The sequence below is a fragment of the Leuciscus leuciscus genome (genome assembly GCF_965113295.1).
Source record: "Leuciscus leuciscus genome assembly, chromosome: 22".
NCBI lineage: Eukaryota > Metazoa > Chordata > Actinopteri > Cypriniformes > Leuciscidae > Leuciscus > Leuciscus leuciscus.
Genome location: NC_138746.1, coordinates 15,235,099 through 15,253,308, shown reverse-complemented (window position 1 = coordinate 15,253,308; position 18,210 = coordinate 15,235,099). Strand labels below are relative to the sequence as shown.

The window sequence follows — 18,210 nt, the reverse complement described above, 5'->3', positions numbered from 1 at the left end:
AAAAATGTAAACAGGTTTGGGGAAGCATGCTGTTATATTTAAGGTACTGTTATATACAGTACCTTGAATATAACTATAACGTTATATAATACAGTTTTCAAATTTGGGTTCAAAAGATAAATGTATACTAAAGAAACCTAATTCATATAATTAATTAAAAAACATAGTGATGAACGCTAGCATTTTACTAAATATTTTGCTACAAGCAAGAAGGCGCAGGGACATTTGTGCTAAAACCAAAGTGAATCAGTGAACTGTTAGAACTAGTTCTTTTACACAAACTGCCTGGAACGATTCACTAATATGACTTGGATTTCCCAAAGCTACATACAAAAATAACACTCTTTTTAATTTTTAATTTCATTTAGTTTGAAACATTAACTAAAACAGCTTTTGGGTCATGTGCAAAGTAATGAGCACCTGTGCAGTAAAGATCCCACACACTCCGATGATGCAGAGGATATTGAAGACAGCAGAGCCCACGATTGTGCCCACTCCCACATCTCCTTTGGTGATAAATACACCTGCACAGAGAAGACAAGGTTGCTTACAGAGGGCATGTAAAGGTCTATGTTCAAATGTGAGAGGTACTGTTTTTCAAAGGCAGGCGGTGTTCGGATAAGCCAGATGTTTACCTATGACTGAGGTGAAGAGTTCAGGGGCTGAACTTCCTGCAGCCATGAACGTGGCTCCTGCTACATCCTCACTGAGTTGGAAGCGCTACAACACGTTCACACACAGACAGAAAGAGAGGCACGAAAGATGAAAAGAGTGATTTGAACCAAACAGAATGGCAACAATACAGACTAATCTGAAATATTTTCCTGAACTTGTTCATTTTCCTGAACAATCCATCTGCCATTGTTCAGAATATAGAAATATGTAAATCATATATATATATATATATATATATATATATATATATATTTTTTTAAATAGCTTAAACAGATACACATTTAAAAAAATTATTTAATTAATATATTTAAAAAATATTAAAAACTTATTTTTTAAATAAAAAAATAAAAACAAACTTAAACCGGGACAAGAGAAAATATTTTTAATAAAAATTACACATCTCACCTTTAAAAATGCTTTAAAAGATTTACCAGTTGTAGAACACTAGCTAAGACATGAATGAATGTCGTACCTCACAGATCTTCTCCAGAGAGGGCACAAAGTAGTCATCACACACCAGTGCCAGTGCGTAAAACATATACATGGCCTTTAGAGAGAGAACACAAAATGACAAAGTGAACTCAAACAAAAAAACTTTCCACTTCAAGCTCAAACCTTCCTTTTGAAAGTCCAGAAACTAAACTATGGTCTGTTCCAAAATCAGCTATTGCAGCTACCACTTTTATGATTATATTATGGTGCTTTTTGTGATTTTGAAGCTTGACAGACCTTGTTCGTTCACTTTCATTATACCATTGGTTCTCAACCAGAGTTCTGGGGCCCACTAAGAGGCCTCAGAAAACTTCCAAGGGGGCCTCAAGATTGCTCACGATAAGGCAAAACAAGCATTGTTCTGATTAGACCTTATTAGACCTGGGAAAATCATGTAAATGAATAAAATCACAAAACTGGGCATTTTTTAAATGAATATAAATGTTTCTAGTTATGCTAAAATGTAAAATATTTTAAGGGGTCAACATTTTGAGTACAAAACGTTTTTAAAAATGTAAAAGTCATGGGGGCTTTGATTATTGTTGTGGACAACAGGGGCCTGGAGTCGAAATGGTTGAGAACCACTGCACTATACAGGAAAGAGCAGTCAGGATATTATATCCAAAACTTTACCTTTAGTGTGTCTACAGAAGAAAGAAAGTCATATGCATTCGGAAAGACAGGTGAGAAAATCATAATAATCTAGAAATAGTGCAGAAATATCACCTTTAATCAGATTGCTACATCTGATGAAGCCTCTGTAAGTTCACATTATATAAGAAGGTAAAAAAAGAGAAAGCAGGGACTGCAGGGAGCGCATGAAATTTGTGCAAAGCGAAATTCTTGCGTGCAGGCACATTTGAGTACACGAGTGTCAACGCCATTAAACTCTGTTATTCTCAGAGCAATCTGCCCTCCAGTGGGACGGCCGTCTACTGGGACTATTCAGACCTTTTCTTAGAAAGTGTCCCGATGACAGAAAGGCACTGATGGAAGCTTGTGCCCTTTACAGAGTGAGGGGGTTCAAAATGTATTTGTCTCATACTCAATAGGGATGAACATGATGTTTTTTCCCCTACATTCGAACATGTTTTGCATAAAAAAAGCTGTGTGTGGGGATTAGTTGCTCCAACATCTGCTGTGGTCAGATGGGTGTGAATCGCAGATGTCATTGTCCCTCTACATGTAAAACACATATGCATGCGTACGTTTGCATTTACCTACCAACATACTAAAAACATGAACATTCCTATTGCTGTAGAGCATGGTGCCAGCAATGCCAAGGTCATGGATTCGTCTCCCAGAGAAAGCAAAAACTTATAGAAATGTATACTGTATACCTTATAAGTTAAATACATCTCTTTGGGATAAAAGCATTTGCCAAATGCATAAACGATAAATCCAAAAACACTGCTAATGCTAGTGATTATGACATAAACAAAACAAAACTTCCTAACTAAATAATTATATAATTTTTGTATGTTAAATAAGCATGGGTTCACGCAGAACTAACATTCCCATACATACACATGGATGCAAGCACACAATGTCCTATCAAAGCAAGCTCCCATTCACCCCTGGGACCTGTTTGCCAACTGTTTCCCGCCAAGACTTTGCCAATCAGTGCATCTAATTCAGCCGCCACGCTGCCATGCTCGCACTTTGTGCCAATTATATAATCTCTGTCCCCTCTACTCTCATTCCCTCCCCTTCCATTTATTCTTGACCTTCTGACAAGGCAGAGCTGGGCGACTGAAGCCCCTAAAGATAAATAAAACATGTAAACAGCCGGAGGGAGTCTTAGAGGGTTTTCGCTGCGGCTTTTACCATCCACTCAGTCTCTGCTTACATGGGCAACTATCTAAACAATGCACAACAATGGCAGTGTCAAACCAACCCTGCAAGGGATTTCAGCGGGAACACACAGTACTGCATCAGTACCTGCTTCACATGGTATGCTTCACTTAAATGTTGCTCAGACATGGCCTACGGAGGCAGAAAGGCCTGATGCATGATGTCCCTGTGATGGCTTACGATTATGGTGGTGGAACAAAACAACTCGATTTATTTAATTAAAACCAACTGCAGTGGATTTATTTAGAGAGCACTCATTCCTGTAATATTTCACATTCCAGGTTCAATATAAGTTATGCTCACTTGTTGTTGCATGATGTCAGTTACCACAAAACAATTTTCATTTATTTCTCAGTTTCTCAAAAACAACAAAAGCTAAAGCTATTTTCATTTCTAAGAGACAGGATAATTGCTTCAGGAATATGAAAAAATATGTATATGTGTTTATTTGGCCGTAGAGTAGGGCTGGTAGTTTTTCAATGAAACACACTTCAATGAAAAACTATTCTATTGAGTCATGACTCAAAACAGCCACCCAGCTTACAATGCTTACAACTTTTAGTGCTATTCCAATTGGCTCCTTTTTATGCCTCCAGAGAACACTCAAAACAATCCATAAAAGAACAGACACTATAGGAAATACTGTTGGCAGAGGGAACTCTATTGTGTATTATTGTAAACAAATGATTGTGTCATCAGGCATAGACTGCCAGACAATAAAACCCATTCCACTCTCTATATGCACTCTATATCACTGTAGTAAACAGTATTTCATGTAAGAAGTAAAGCATGCCAACTGAAATAAAACTCTTGAAATGAGTACAGGCTTCATCAAGTTCTAGATCATATATCTGAACGTGACAACTGATTTGATTTGAGTTGATTTGTTGCACTGGTTAATAAAGCTCTCACAACAACAATTTAAGTTGTACAAACCCTTCTCTGCTTGAACACCTCTATTCGAGTGAGGTAATATAACCTGAAAATACACATAATCAATTCACTCACGTGTACCAATGAGTAAGTCACTTGTAAAATCATTTGCAGTCATTGTAACAAATAGTAGAGGTAAGGTCAGAGATTGCCCTGAGCCCCTGACTCTTGAATGGAACACACAGTCTTGTGACTTCAAGTGTTCATGTAATTTTATAGATTTCAGCTAGAATAAGGCATTCAAACTATTTTATCAAATGCTGTAAAGAAAAAGCAGATGGTAGAGATACTTACAAACAGAACATGCAAGGCTACGGCCCCCTCCATTCGCTCCTGGTTGGTGAAAAGATCATCAGGGAACTCGTGTATACCTGCCAAAAACACACAAACACACATTGAGCTACATGAATAGTCCAAGTATAAATCATAGAGCAACGCACATGTGTCTCAGAGAGTCTACCCTGTCATTATACAGTACATCATGCAATTAAGAATATGGATCACTCCAGAGAAAAAATAGTCAATTCTTTCAATCACATACTAATTACAGCGTATGTATAATGTGCTGTCATATAGCCTACTTTTGTCTCTCTTAAAGGTATAGATCACAAAAATATTCAAACTCTTAAATGTGGAACACAAAAGGAGATATTTCACAGAAATGTCTGAGCTTCCCTCTTCCATCCAATGAAAGTGATTGGGACCAAAGCTGTCAAGCTCCAAAAAGGACAAAAAAAACACCAAGCAACTATATTTTGAGTATTTTGACGCCATATATGATTTGCAAGCAACAGACTAAATATCTTACCTGGAAAATATAGCTTGACAGCCGTGGTCACCATTTGCTTTCATTGTATGGAAAAGAGCACCTTGGACATTCTGCCTAACTTTTGTATCCAATGAAAAAATACAGGTTTCAAAACATATGAGGGTGAGTAAATAATGACATAGTGTAACATTTTGGGTGATTTATCCTTTTAAGAGTAAAAAAAAGAACAAAATTATTTAATTATTCACCAATACAGATAATTTTTTTTACTCTGATCACTCAGAACAACAAAATTACTTTATTAGACGTCATTCATTGAGCTTCAGAGAGAATTGACAACTATATGACTGAGGCATTGGTGTGATTTTCAGGAGCTTTTCTTGCAGTTCTGACGGCATTACTGCTGCTCCCAGTCCATCGCTGCTCTGTTAACAAGCTATTCACTGACACAGCGTGACACCTGGCCAGTTCCATTGATAAGCCTGCAGCCTGCCGACAGAATCGGGTCAGTGAGAGTGGCCACTTATTTGCCTGGATTCAGTTTTACATGCTCTAAGATGGTGGGAGTGTCAAAGTCAGCCTTGAGCTCTCTATAAAGTGTTGCAATTGTGCTCTTTCCTACACAGCCCGTTGCCATGACGTCAGCATCCAAGATACTACAGGCCTGATTGAAAAGCGTTGAAACCCCAGAGACCGGCTTCATTCCATTCGGGGAAAAGCCTCATCTCTTTGTACAAATTTGAAACCTGATTTATTTCAATACTGACAGACAAATATCTCAGAATATGTGTAATGTCGGAATGTCTGTCACTTATCATGACTGACTGAAAGACAGAGAGTATGTAGAGAAACTAAAATAAATTGCTTGTCTGATCCTCTCACACTGTTTCCCCCCCAGAATTGTTAGAAAGAAAGTCTTTTTACGTCTGTAAAAACACGTTTTATGTTTTTCAAGTAATTTAAATTTTTTATTTCCATGTATGGGTACATTTGGCCCAGAGGACCTTTAGAAAGTAAATTGTCTGAAAACAATTTTCACATATTCATATTTCACATAATTGTAATATTTGAATGAAGTGTCAAAATTACAGATTGGAAATTATGCAAAATCAGAATTTTATTCACAAGTGATGTTGACCTTGCATTTTTCTTTATTTTCATCACACAACACATCTCATATTTTGGTGTCCCAGTACATTAACTTTCTGTTGGCAAAATTGTTGGTCATAATAGAAATGAACCCACAACTGAGGGACAGTTATGATGTAAAATATAATATTTTATGATTGAATGTCTAGGTCTGGGGCAAAAATATGTACCAAAAGGCATTTAAAAAGTAGCAGTAAAGAAAGCAGGTAAAAAGTTTCCTTCATATTAAAATATATTTATATTCCGCTTTGCACAGATGTAATGTTACTCTCTTGTGCCGCCACTTTGTGAGCAAAGTACCGTATACAAACTACAAGCCAGTTCACAGTTTTGTATAAAGATCAACAATAACTCTATTAGTATAACACGGCTGTAATATCTGCAAGGGTGTTTGTGCGTGTCCATGGCTGCGCATTGTGCAGTGACATTCCCTCCCAGATCACCGGGGAGGTTGAATGCGTCAGCAGGCTTCACAATGCCCCCAATGCCCTAAACACAACAGAGGTGAACTCAAACAACCCAAAAGTACTCATAAAAAAAATGCTTTACCGCCCACTAGCATAACAAGAGCCTGTCACCTGGTTCTTATGTTATAGTAATGACACAACAAATCCTTCATAATTACACTCATTGTCCCTGAAACCGTCCCTGAAGTGTGTGAAAATAGAGACTGACCCTCACTCTATGACCTCTGAGTCTCATTGTCAGTCTTCTATTGCTCATTTCACCCACAAAAACAGTGCTTCACTTGAGACAAAATGCTTCTTGATGACAAACAGATGAGTAAAAAGTTGGACCAAGAGTCAGCTGCCTATTTTTATCCCAGGAACAACAGATCTGCTCTGGTGCTCATGGTTCACATGGGTTTCATTGTTGGTGTGGCCTTCATTAGACAGTCACAGCCTCTTGGTTCTGGTCCCATCGCAGAGCGTTCCCTTTCAAAAGAGATCCTGATTAATCTAATTTCAATTACAGCGCCAATGAATAAAGCAGCAATAAACAATAGCCAGTACTAGCGAGTGGATCAATTAAAAAACACACAACAACAGCAACAGAAAGATGAACTTGGCAAAGTTGAAAGGGTCAGCAGAAATGTCCCTTCTGTAATTACGGAGGAGCCAAACAAACAGAAATGAATTCAAAATCTCTTATTGTACACTGGCAACAGTTAAAACAAACGGACGAGGCCTTGGTTCCTCTCCCAGACTGCAAGCAAGAATTAGACAAGAACATTCCAAGCTAGTGAGAAAAGACTAAAATCGCCCGGAAACGTAGGATAGAGAAGGACAGGGATTATTCTCAGCAGGATTAGGACCTTGCACAACCTCCTCCTCCAGAGGACCAGGAGACTAATGGCCAGCAGGAAGGACATGAAGACTGTCCACATACATTAACCGCTGTCAGCACCGACCCCCTGCTCCTCCTCTGAGAACGGCCCAACTCCACATGAGGACATGAGATAGTCGTACACAGCCAAATTCCCTTCAGTGCATTTTGTGAGCTTTGAGCTGTTTACATAAGTCTTCTTCAAAGGCTCTTAGCAGAGTATACAAGGGTAGGAAGACAAGGTACAAGGTAACATTCTCTAAGACATCCACTAAGATGTCTTCAGGGTGAATGGAAAGAACAGAAATGGTGATGCGATAGAAGTTGAAAGTCATAAAATAATTGGTAAAGGTTTTTAATGAATATTATATATAGTTTTGGGCAGAGTAAGATTTTTTAAAGAAATGTAATACTTTTATTCAGCAAGGATGTATTAAATTGATCAAAAGTGACAGTAAATACATTTATAATGTAAAAAAGAGTTCTATTTCAAATAAATGCTGTTTTTTTTTACTTTCTGCTCAAAGAATCCTGAAAAAAATCCTCCACAAAAATATTAAGCAGTCAAACTGTTTTCAACATTGTTCAACAAATGTTTCTTTAGCACCAAATCATCATATTATAATTATTTCTGAAGGATCATGTGACACTGAAGACTGGAGTAATGATGATGAAAATTCAGCTTTGCTATTATAGAAATAAATAATATTTTAAAATATATTAAAATAGAAGGCATTTATTTCAATTCTAATAATATTTCACAATAATTTTGTATTTTTTTGAATAAATAATTGCAGCCTTGAGCATAAGACACTTCTTTCAAAATCATTACAAAAATCTTACAGACTCCAAACTTTTGAATGGTATGCATACATGCATATAGTATAACCAAAGCATTATATCATCATTAGACATGACTTTTTGTGGCCTGGAAGCCAGATTGAAACCAGTTTCCTTAAGAGACAAAACACAGCCTGTTTAGTTATAGAGTGACTGGACAGTGAGGCAGCTGCCAGAGGTGTCGGACACAGATACAGTCGTGGAGTAGCTGTCAGTCAGACATAACAGCTTAACTGAGAGTGTCAGACCTCTGTAATTCCAATCAACAGGAAGGCAGCATCTGTTGTCAATTAAATCTAATTGATGAAATTAAAGTGCTTCCGTTGTCAAGACAAACAGTAACTAGAGAATGTCTCCCTCCTAAAGGGGCCGAAGATTTGGGTGGTGAATATGTTGTTATTTTGTGGCTTGTACACTTACACATACCGTACAGATGCAATTATACAGTTAATGCAGGTAAACAGATGATCAAAGAGGTGAAATCTACCCGAATAAAAACCACATATGCACATATAAAACTACATGCAAATTGAAATGCATAAACACTGCATATAGGCCTACTGTATAACTACTATAGACAGACAGACAAACAGAGACAGACAGACAGACAGACAGACTTTGGCCCAGGTAAGCCAAATAGAAAGACAATCTGGAGTAAATCTTGATTAAGGCAAGTCCTGACAGGTATTTTCATTATAATAATTGTCGAGAAAATAGAAAATACACACAAAATACAGTTTAACTTCCTAAATAAAACATAGCACTGAGGAGACATATTGTTTTGCTCCTCATTATTTATGTTTGATGATTACTACAGAAACCCTTCTGGGGATTTCATATGCTGTCTCTGGCATTATAATGTGTGTGTGGTTTAAAACAAATTTCCTAAGGGAGCTCTAAAGATATCGCACTTTCCATCATCAAAGTCAAACAACTGATTCACTTAGCGACTGAGCTAGACTTTGATAACAAGAGCATATGACATATAAAGCACTTGAGGCTTCTTACACAATCAGAACCTGCACTGAGGACCAACTTTCATTAAAGATAAAATCTTTACTAAATAAAAAATAATACATTTTCAATGAGAGGCTCTTTTAAAAAGTAATAACAACCTCATGTTACAGTATGTTTGTTTCTTTCCACTGTATATTTTTTCTTATCTGTCATGATTTTCATGATTTAAATTCTACTGTCTTGCAGTCTGAGGCATCACTTTTCAAAGTAACACTCAATTTCCTAAAAATCCACTCCTGTTTTTTTTTAAACATCCCTACAATGTCCATATTTTACCCTGGAGTTTAACCATGACATGCTTATGGTTAACCCTATGGAGTGCAAGCATTTACTGGGATTTTTTTGAGATCACTTCAATATGAAATGCAGCACAATGACTGTTGCTGGTGACATAACTTTGGAGCAGATGCTGAGTCGTTGACAGATTCCATGAAAAAGTTCTGCCTCTTAAGTGATTTTCCTCTATAAAGCTGCTTTAATTGTCATGCAGAGCCTTAAATCCTGTTTTCCCATAGATTACATCAGTTGCCTTCCACCCATTTTATAATGTAAATTCCGTAATTTGCACTTAAACATGGCTGGAAACGCATAGCCTAATCCCAGTGCATGTCCTCAAACAGCATTGTCCAGTTTGGACAGGCCTATGGATAAAGAATTATTCGTTGATGTGGAATTACGTAAAGGTTGAGTAACGTAAAGAAAACTTAAGCTAATGCAATAACTGACTCATTTAAAACCCAGTAAAAATAAAAATAAAAATGCATATATCATTTTGTGATATTTTCTAAATGTCATCAAAAACTATTGCGAAATGACGGCGTTTCCATTAACTGTATAACTCGAAGGAGACGCAGGAGTGTTTTTTTCAAGCAAAGGTGCTCTAAGCGATGTCACACGTTTTTTAGGCCAAAAATTTTTTTGTCACATACAGCAAACATCTCCTCACTATCCGCTAGCTGCCTGTCCCCTGAACACACTGTAAAAAAACGCGGTCTCTGTGGACAGCTCAGGCTACACAAACGACAAGAAAAACAAACTGGCCCAGCCTGGACCACGAAACATAACAAACAGTGCTCCAGCCAATAACCAACAAGAATGATTTGGTGGTGGGGGTTGGGGGGTTAGTGCGCCAGCACATGAAGGGGGGTGTGGGGAGTGGAGGAGAGAGAAGCATGAATCGGGAAGTTGGCTAGAGGAGAGATGTCCTAGACAACAACAATGACTAACGTTAAAAATTTATATTCTAGAGAATGATGCTTGATATGTTGATATGGCCGACACACAACCAAAGAGACGACGTTGCAATGAACAAATAACAAAGAATAGGGTAAAGGAGAAGGAACGCGCAAAGTCCTGAATTTACATCGGAAAAGCGTTCAAAAGGTAGCGAGAACTCCGCCGGCAGAAGGGCTTCCAATCCGACATTCAGGTGGCTTTGTTTTTGCTGGACAGGTGGGTAAATACAGTTTGTTTTTTCTAAATGGTGGGAGGGAGGGGAGGGGGGAGGGGATGAGGAGGAGGGAGGGTCGAGCTAGTCTCCGTTGAACATCAACAAGAAGTGACGTCACCCAACATCGCTTAGAGCACCTTTAATGGCAAGGAAAGCCCCTTATACTTGATAGCGGCACATTTGAGGTGTTTCTCCCTCCTATCTGCTTAAAGGTCTTGATAAATTGTGCCATTTCTTTGTTGCTTAGAATCCAGTATTCCGTAATTCTTTTAAACGGGGATCATTTTGACGATGGTGCTGTCTGTACGCAAAAAATGCGAAGGAAATTTTTTCCTGTTTTTAGTACACTGTTGTCCTGTAAACTTACCATTATAAGCCAACAACACTGGTCTTCTCAGCAGTCAGCCTGAAACACAGCTGAGATACTGAGACCAATTAGTCCTGGATTCAATTAAAGCTATTCACAAGCCCTTCATTACAGCACTAACATCAGTGTGCAATTGTTTCAGCTGAGTTCTCTTCCCTTGTACACCAATCACAGCTACATTGTGTTGCTAATGGCTCCTTACATGATAAAACATTCATAGTCACCTAAGAGTTCTTAATTACAGGAATTTTCTAGTAAACATGAAATGTTTCAACACACAAGTAAACTAGCTGATTTTTCTAACCAGGTCAAAATATAAATAAGACACAATGTTCTGTACTTGCTTATGTAAAAAGGTTGAGAGTAGAGAACATAAGTGATAGAAGATTTTAAGGCATGCAACGGTCAAATTATACTGTTTTTGAGTAAAAACATCTCTCTTACACGCAAACACACATAGCCAAAGAAACAGGGGCCAGGATAAGCATATTTGATGATAGACGTTGAGTCCTTCTAAAATCCCTGACTTTTAAATCTATGCAGGATCAAGCAGGATTGACCTGCACTGTAACTGGGGTCCAGACTCACAGGGGGGGAAAATGGTGCCCATCCGTGCTTCTTACATAAGCGCACAAATATTATATAATTCAGACTTGTATAAATGATTCATTCTAATCCTATACATCATTAAATATATCTCATGAGATAAGGCTTTTTAAGAACAAAGCACAAATGTACACTACAAGACACTGTGTAGTGAACAGATGTCTGTTACAAGTAGAAAAGGAAATGACAGTGTATAACTTATAGTACTGTGTTTTTTCTTTCAAGATACCTGAAATGTCCTGTTTCAAATTAAATAAAACATAAATGAAAAATAAATGTGTGTATCAAATTGATAATTGACTGATTTTACTCATCCATTAGAGATATCCGTTAGTGTTTCTACTATTGCATTCCTGATACAAATTCTCATGTATGATATTATCACTACAGCCACTGGTATCCATTATCATTGATTTATTGATTTATTGCATCAACAAAAACAAACTAAGTAGCTGCTGTTTCAGCAGGTACTTTTATGATACCCAACTTCTCACATAAATGTGATGCAAAATCTAAACAATTGTTATGTGATGTCACCCAGAGTGAAGTGGTCTGGAGTGGTCAGAGGGAAAATGACAATGACCCGAGCCCACCAACCTCTGCCACTAATCTCTCTGTAGATGTCAGATGTCTCTGGGGAGGAGGGGCACATATTATCCATGAATGATGCATGAAGGTTGGAATGCATTAGTATAGTCACTAAGGATAATGTGACACTTTTATAAGTACTAGTATGTGAGAGGCATTAAAACTTCCCGCTAAATCCATCCCTCTTTGTACCTCCATTCTGCTGATTCTGTGTTTGTATGTGCAGGGTGTTTGGGGACAGCATGTGTCCATCAGCTAAGCTCCTCAAATCCTGTTCTAATCTGTTGCATGATGATATGTGCAGGAAGCCTGGAAAATAATATTCAATGTATTTTCTCCATTATTAAAATATGTCTACCCTTACGCCATGGAGTTCACAATTTGAAAAAAAAGCTTTAAAAATGACCGTGTGGTTTAGGAGATGAGAGGGAGGGATTCAAAGACTCTTGAACCTTTTCCAAAATATGTGTATTTGCTGAAGCTGAGACAAATTTCCATCAAGCTTTCAAGAAATATGAATCAGTTTACTGCTGTCTCCATTATGGCAGTTAGAGTACTTGACACTTCTTCTTTAAAACCAGTATTTAGTTATTAATTATTATAAATTATTTATTGTTAATTCTTTCTATATTTTTTGCCACTTTATACCAAAAGGTATATATACTAGAAATTAAAATATTTGTGTATGACCAGTGGCAACTGGGGGGAGTGTTTGTTAGTCATTCACCTTTAAGTACAAAACTATGGAGAAACTGACAATAGGGCATGATGTCAAGCAGAAAATATGTGGTGATTGTGTGTGTCTCAGCAATTTCCATCAACACAGCAAGCTGAAGAAAATGACAAGTGTAGCTAAGATGAGAGCTCTCAAACCCACCATCATTTGAACGCCACATGGCATGAATGACTGTGAGAGAGAGAGAGAGAGAGAGAGAGAGAGAGAGAGAGAGAGAGAGAGAGAGAGAGAGAGAGAGAGAGAGAGAGAGAGAAAGACAGAGACCTCTATTCCAGCTGGCCAGAGATACATCTGGATGTGGCCCAATCTAATTACACTGAGATTGGAGCAGATCGTGCTATGTTGTGGTTGACCTGAACGTATGAAAGGTGTCTGAGAGAAGATCTTATCTTTAAACATGAATGAAATTAATTAGAGTTACATAAAAAAAAGAGTATAAGAATACAGCTGGAAAAATCATTTTAAAACATTATTGACTGAAAATGATTTGTAGAGCTAAAATTATGTCTCTGAAAATTATGTAATTTATAAGACCTGAAAATGTTGCTGATTTGACACATGAAGTTGAAACATATGGTAAACTTGATCGTTTCTAGATTCAAGTAGATAGGAGATGTATGTCAATTGTCTACACAGAAATGGCTGCCAAGAACCTTTCTTCTGGCTCAACCAATAGTGTTTAGTACAGGACCACTTATTTGTACAAACAATGAAATGTTAAGGAAAACTTTTTGGAAAGAATCATTACTTGTGCAGTTCCAGTTGGTGCCACTATAGGTGCAAAAATTACACAGTTCAGGTGTAAAGGTGCGTTCAGTGGTTTGGTGCTAACTTACAAATTTTTACACATTAAGAAATGAATTGAGTTCTTGTGAAGAGTCATCTGAACGGTGTACACACATGATATGAAGCCTGTAGGCCCTGTACTCATAATAGTTGTCTGTCTTTATGAACGGACCATTGAATCATTGACTCACCTGATCGGTTAAAACATTCAGACTCACTCAACAACAAAACAGCTGTGTGTCTGTGGCTTTGTTTGGAAAAAATTTTGTTGGCGAAATAGAGCAAAAACAGCTAATATTGACTAGAATTTTCTCACACTATAAACGTCTTGTTTATCGAACAAAATTATCACATTTGCAATTGCAATTAATATTTAACATAGAATTCCCCATATATCGAATTTTGAAGGCATTCTCATTGCATTCTACATGGCTACATTAGGCAGTGAACTCTTGCACTCTCAAGGTGTTTTTGTTTCTTTGCACAGTGAGTTTTTGAACATTACTCGATAATGTTAGCTAACGCATCAATAAAACAACAATTACCATATTATCATAGATGATACATATAACACTTCCCAAGTGTAGAGTCCTCTTTAAAACTCACTAGTATCAGTGTAATTTACATAACTCAAACATGCTGAACCATGTTGATAGATGGCAGTATGGTAGGCTACTTAAAGTATGCAAAGAACAGCGATGCTAACAATAGTTAAAGATCAACTGAATGCATCTTTAAAGCAATTTTATATTTGATGTTACAATATTAATCCAGTGTATTTAACATATCACTACTTCTTGTTTATTTCACGTAAATGCACCACACTTAATGATTAAATCAAGCACTGAGGCTTACGTCGATCTAAATAGTTTCTGTGCTAATGTCGGGAGATCAGTCCATCCATCAGTCACCTCAGTGTGATGGCTGAAAGGCCTCCAGCACACCCGTGTGTCTCAAGGAATAAAACAATCATAAATTATACAGTGGAGGGATCAGGTCAGGATCCAAGAAGGAATGTATGAGAGAGAAACAAGAAGAGAAAGTAAAAGAGGGATTGAAGGAGGATAGGAGGGAAAGACAGGACTGCTGTGTTTAAGACCAAAGTAGGCCAGTGGGACTGAAGAAAGGGCACATGGTAATCCTGGCATTTAATCAGGATGCCATAGAACGTGACCAGAAAAACCAAATAACACTCACACTCGACAAGGAAAAACAAAGATGGTTTATAATCATAAGCCTCATTATACAATCTGTTTGATCCAGACTGCAAATCAGATCAGGACGAAGTGCTTTCGTTTAGACAACTGCATTTTCCTGAGAGCTGGAGTAGCAAACGTGGCCTAGCGAATAGCAAACAGGACTGAGTGTTTTAAAGTGAGGCTACCAACTAGCATCATAAAATTGCTAATACTTATTAATGTTATTGCTGTTGTTTTCCCACCAAAATTATACCACTTCCTGAAGGATCTTTTTTCTTTTTTTTTTACAGGGATATTACTAGGGGATGCCAGATCTATCTGTACCATATTAGTTAACGACTGGCATTATAAATGTTTTTAATCGATTAGTATTCGTCAATAGTGGACAAATATCGGCCAGTATTGGATATTTAACTGTTCATTCTCATTTTCTCTATTTTTACATATTTATTTTAGATGACCTTTGCTGTCATGTAATACTCAATAAAAGTGCTTTTGAAGGTCAATAAAAAATCTTAAAAAAATGTATTAACTGTTAAATGCAATATTTAATAAATCCCAAAATATACATCAATTTTTTTAATACTATGTTTTAGGCCCTGGGTACATTTATAAACTTGTTGCTAACAAAAGAAAAGCTCAATGGTTTAATGTTTGAGAATGAAAACAAAACAAAACAAACAAACAAATACAAATATTAGGATTGTAATTTTAAATTTGTACTGTACATTTTTTTATTATTATTATTATTATTATGGTAACACTTTACAATAAGGTGTCATTTGTTAACATCAGTTAATGTATTAACTAACACAAACTAATAATGAGCAATACATTTGTTACAGTATTTATTAATCTTTGCTAATGTTCTTTGCTAATGTTAAAAATCCAGCTGTTCATTGTTTGTTCATGTTAGTTCAACCTGCATTAACTAATGTTAACAAAAACAACATCCGTAATGTATTAGTAAATGTTGAAATTAATATGAACTAAGATTAATAAATGCTGTAGAAGTATTGTTCATTCTTAGTTCATCTTAACTAAAGTTACCTAAGTTAACTAAAGTGTTACCATTAAGATTATATTTTTCTTAAATTTTCCCGTCCCTCCTCTCTCTCTCCCACCTCACTTCCAGCCTAGCTGCCCTATCCTCATTAAAGGCAAAAAGGGCAAAAAATTATAATAATTCATGCAGATTCACTTCCGTTGCAAAGATCATTAGTTATTAACTTAGGGGCGGCTTACACGACACTGTTCTTACAGAAAACCCTTAATGCACTCTGGCCTGCTTATTTGCACAACAAGAGTGCCTGGTGGCTCAAGAACATAAACCTTGAAGAAGGTTCCAAGGTGCTTGCGTTGAACAATTTTGAAAAACGTTATCATCTTCACGACCGCAAATCTGTGAAAACGCTGATGGCATGCACATGCATATTACGTGTTCAGTCTATAGGTATGCGCATTTCAATATGTATGTGCGCAGAAGTGTAGTCTTTCTTTACAAATTGACCTCACCAAATTACTTGTCTGGCCTTAAAAATTCTTAATACAGAATTTTTTGTTGCTTTTGCGTATCCATGTGAACTGGAATCAACATGGAACAACATAATGTCGACTGACAAATGGGGTCCCTATGGAAAGCGCCACAACCACTGAACTGTTTTTTTTCTCTTTTTCTAATACTTACATGAAAGTGAAAGTGACACGTGACGGCCAAGTATGGTAACCCATACTTGGAATGTGAATAAAAATGAAACTTTTAACCCATCCAAGTTAATGCACACACATTAGGAGCAGAGTAGTGAGTAGTTAACACACACACACACTGCAAATGTGGATACACACACCCAGAGCAGCGGGCAGCCTTTGTGTGGCGCTCGGGGAGCGATTAGGGGGTCGCTCCCCGCTCCCCCCGATTAGGGGTTAGGTGCCTTGCTCAAGGGCACCTCAGTCATTTCCCACCGGTTCTGGAATCGAACCAGCAACCTTTGGATTACCAGTTCAACTCCCTAACCACTAGGCCATGACTGCCCCGTGTTGCGAGTGTTGGAGATGCAGATGCCGGCAAGCTATAGCATGCCCTTTTGGCAACTGCTCACATTTAGTTGCAACCTACCCATCACCCCTTGTAAGCCCAGATGATTGTCCTCCATGCCAATGGGATGGACAGGACAGGGCTTACCATGGGGACGATCGTTGCTGCTGTTCCATAATTTGTTGTTTCACGGGAACAGAGCTTCGGTTCTCAATTCCCAATTTTTTCATCCATGACCAGTGTTTGTTAACGCTGGGGAAGCGTACCTATTCCAATGGAGAGGGACGCTACAGAGGTCACATCATACCCGTAGGGAGGAACATGTGGAAATACACAAATGGAGTTACTCGTGGGGCAGTGCTACATATGAAAAAATCGGTAGGTCCTGCCTAGACAGGGATGGAAATTCTCAGGTGCAGAGATGGGACAGAGCAGAATCTGCCCAGAGAAAGACACAAATTTACCGACAGGGACACCGTACAGTGGAAGAATACACACATGGGATTACCAAGGGGGAAATCACAACACATGGAGCATCTAGCCCAGTACAAGTGCTGACCGAGCGGGCATGCACTCAAGTACAGGGCCTGGCGTCAGATGCCTTTAGAGACAGGATCTTAAGCTCAACTGACTCAAGCAGCTCAAAGGGAGCTCTCTGCAGACCAGGAGGGGATGAGGTGTGGCCTGGGAGGAAACCTGGCCTGACCTCTCAGACACCTGATGACCAGGTCGTGCTTTCCTAGTGACTTACAGTCAACTGCAACGTGATGTGCTCCAATGGAGGCCACATACACCTAAGGGAGAGGGGGACAGTCTCCACTCCAACCCTTTTTGCAGGACCCTTCTTACCCCTGAACATATTCAGACAATTCAGCACTGACTGTGCGTGCTCGTTGGTGAGATGCGTTGGTGAGATTATTGACAGAGTCCAACTCCATATCAAGAAAAGAGATGCTCTGCACAGGGGAGAGCTTGCTCGTCTCCCAGTTGACCCTAAGCCCCAGATGGCAGAGGTGCCTGAGCACCAGGTCCCTGTGTTCGCACAACAGACCTTGAGAGTGAGCTAGAATGAGCCAGTCGTCGAGATAGATGAGAATGTTACAGGATGGCCATCACATGCAGGGTGAAAGCAGCCTGGTTAGTGGCACTGTAAGCCTTAGCAGCCAGGGCTGCCGTCGTCTTAGAGGCCTTTGAGGTGGCAGGCAAAAGAGCACCGCAATTGCACGCTCCGCCTGGGGAATCTACATGTAAATCTTGGCAGCCCCACCATCGAGGGTAGTGAAAGGTGCCTTGCACAATTTCTGAACCTCCTCACACCGTGTTCTAACCAGAAGCGATGCGATAAGATTCCAGCGACAGATAATTTGTCTATACACACCAGATGCGAC

At 38.4% G+C, this 18,210-nt stretch overlaps 1 protein-coding gene across 1 annotated transcript in view; it reads right to left on the bottom strand.

Annotated features, from left to right (window-relative positions):
- slc24a3 (solute carrier family 24 member 3) overlaps positions 1-18,210 on the bottom strand; it is a 75,458-nt gene that overhangs the window by 12,111 nt on the left and 45,137 nt on the right. Inside the window, exons 3-6 of the mRNA XM_082154814.1 lie at positions 4,249-4,325; positions 1,148-1,222; positions 636-720; positions 421-524 (exon numbers count right to left, since the gene is read on the bottom strand). Coding sequence (XP_082010940.1) covers positions 421-524; positions 636-720; positions 1,148-1,222; positions 4,249-4,325 — 341 coding nt within the window. The remainder of the gene's footprint in view (positions 1-420; positions 525-635; positions 721-1,147; positions 1,223-4,248; positions 4,326-18,210) is intronic.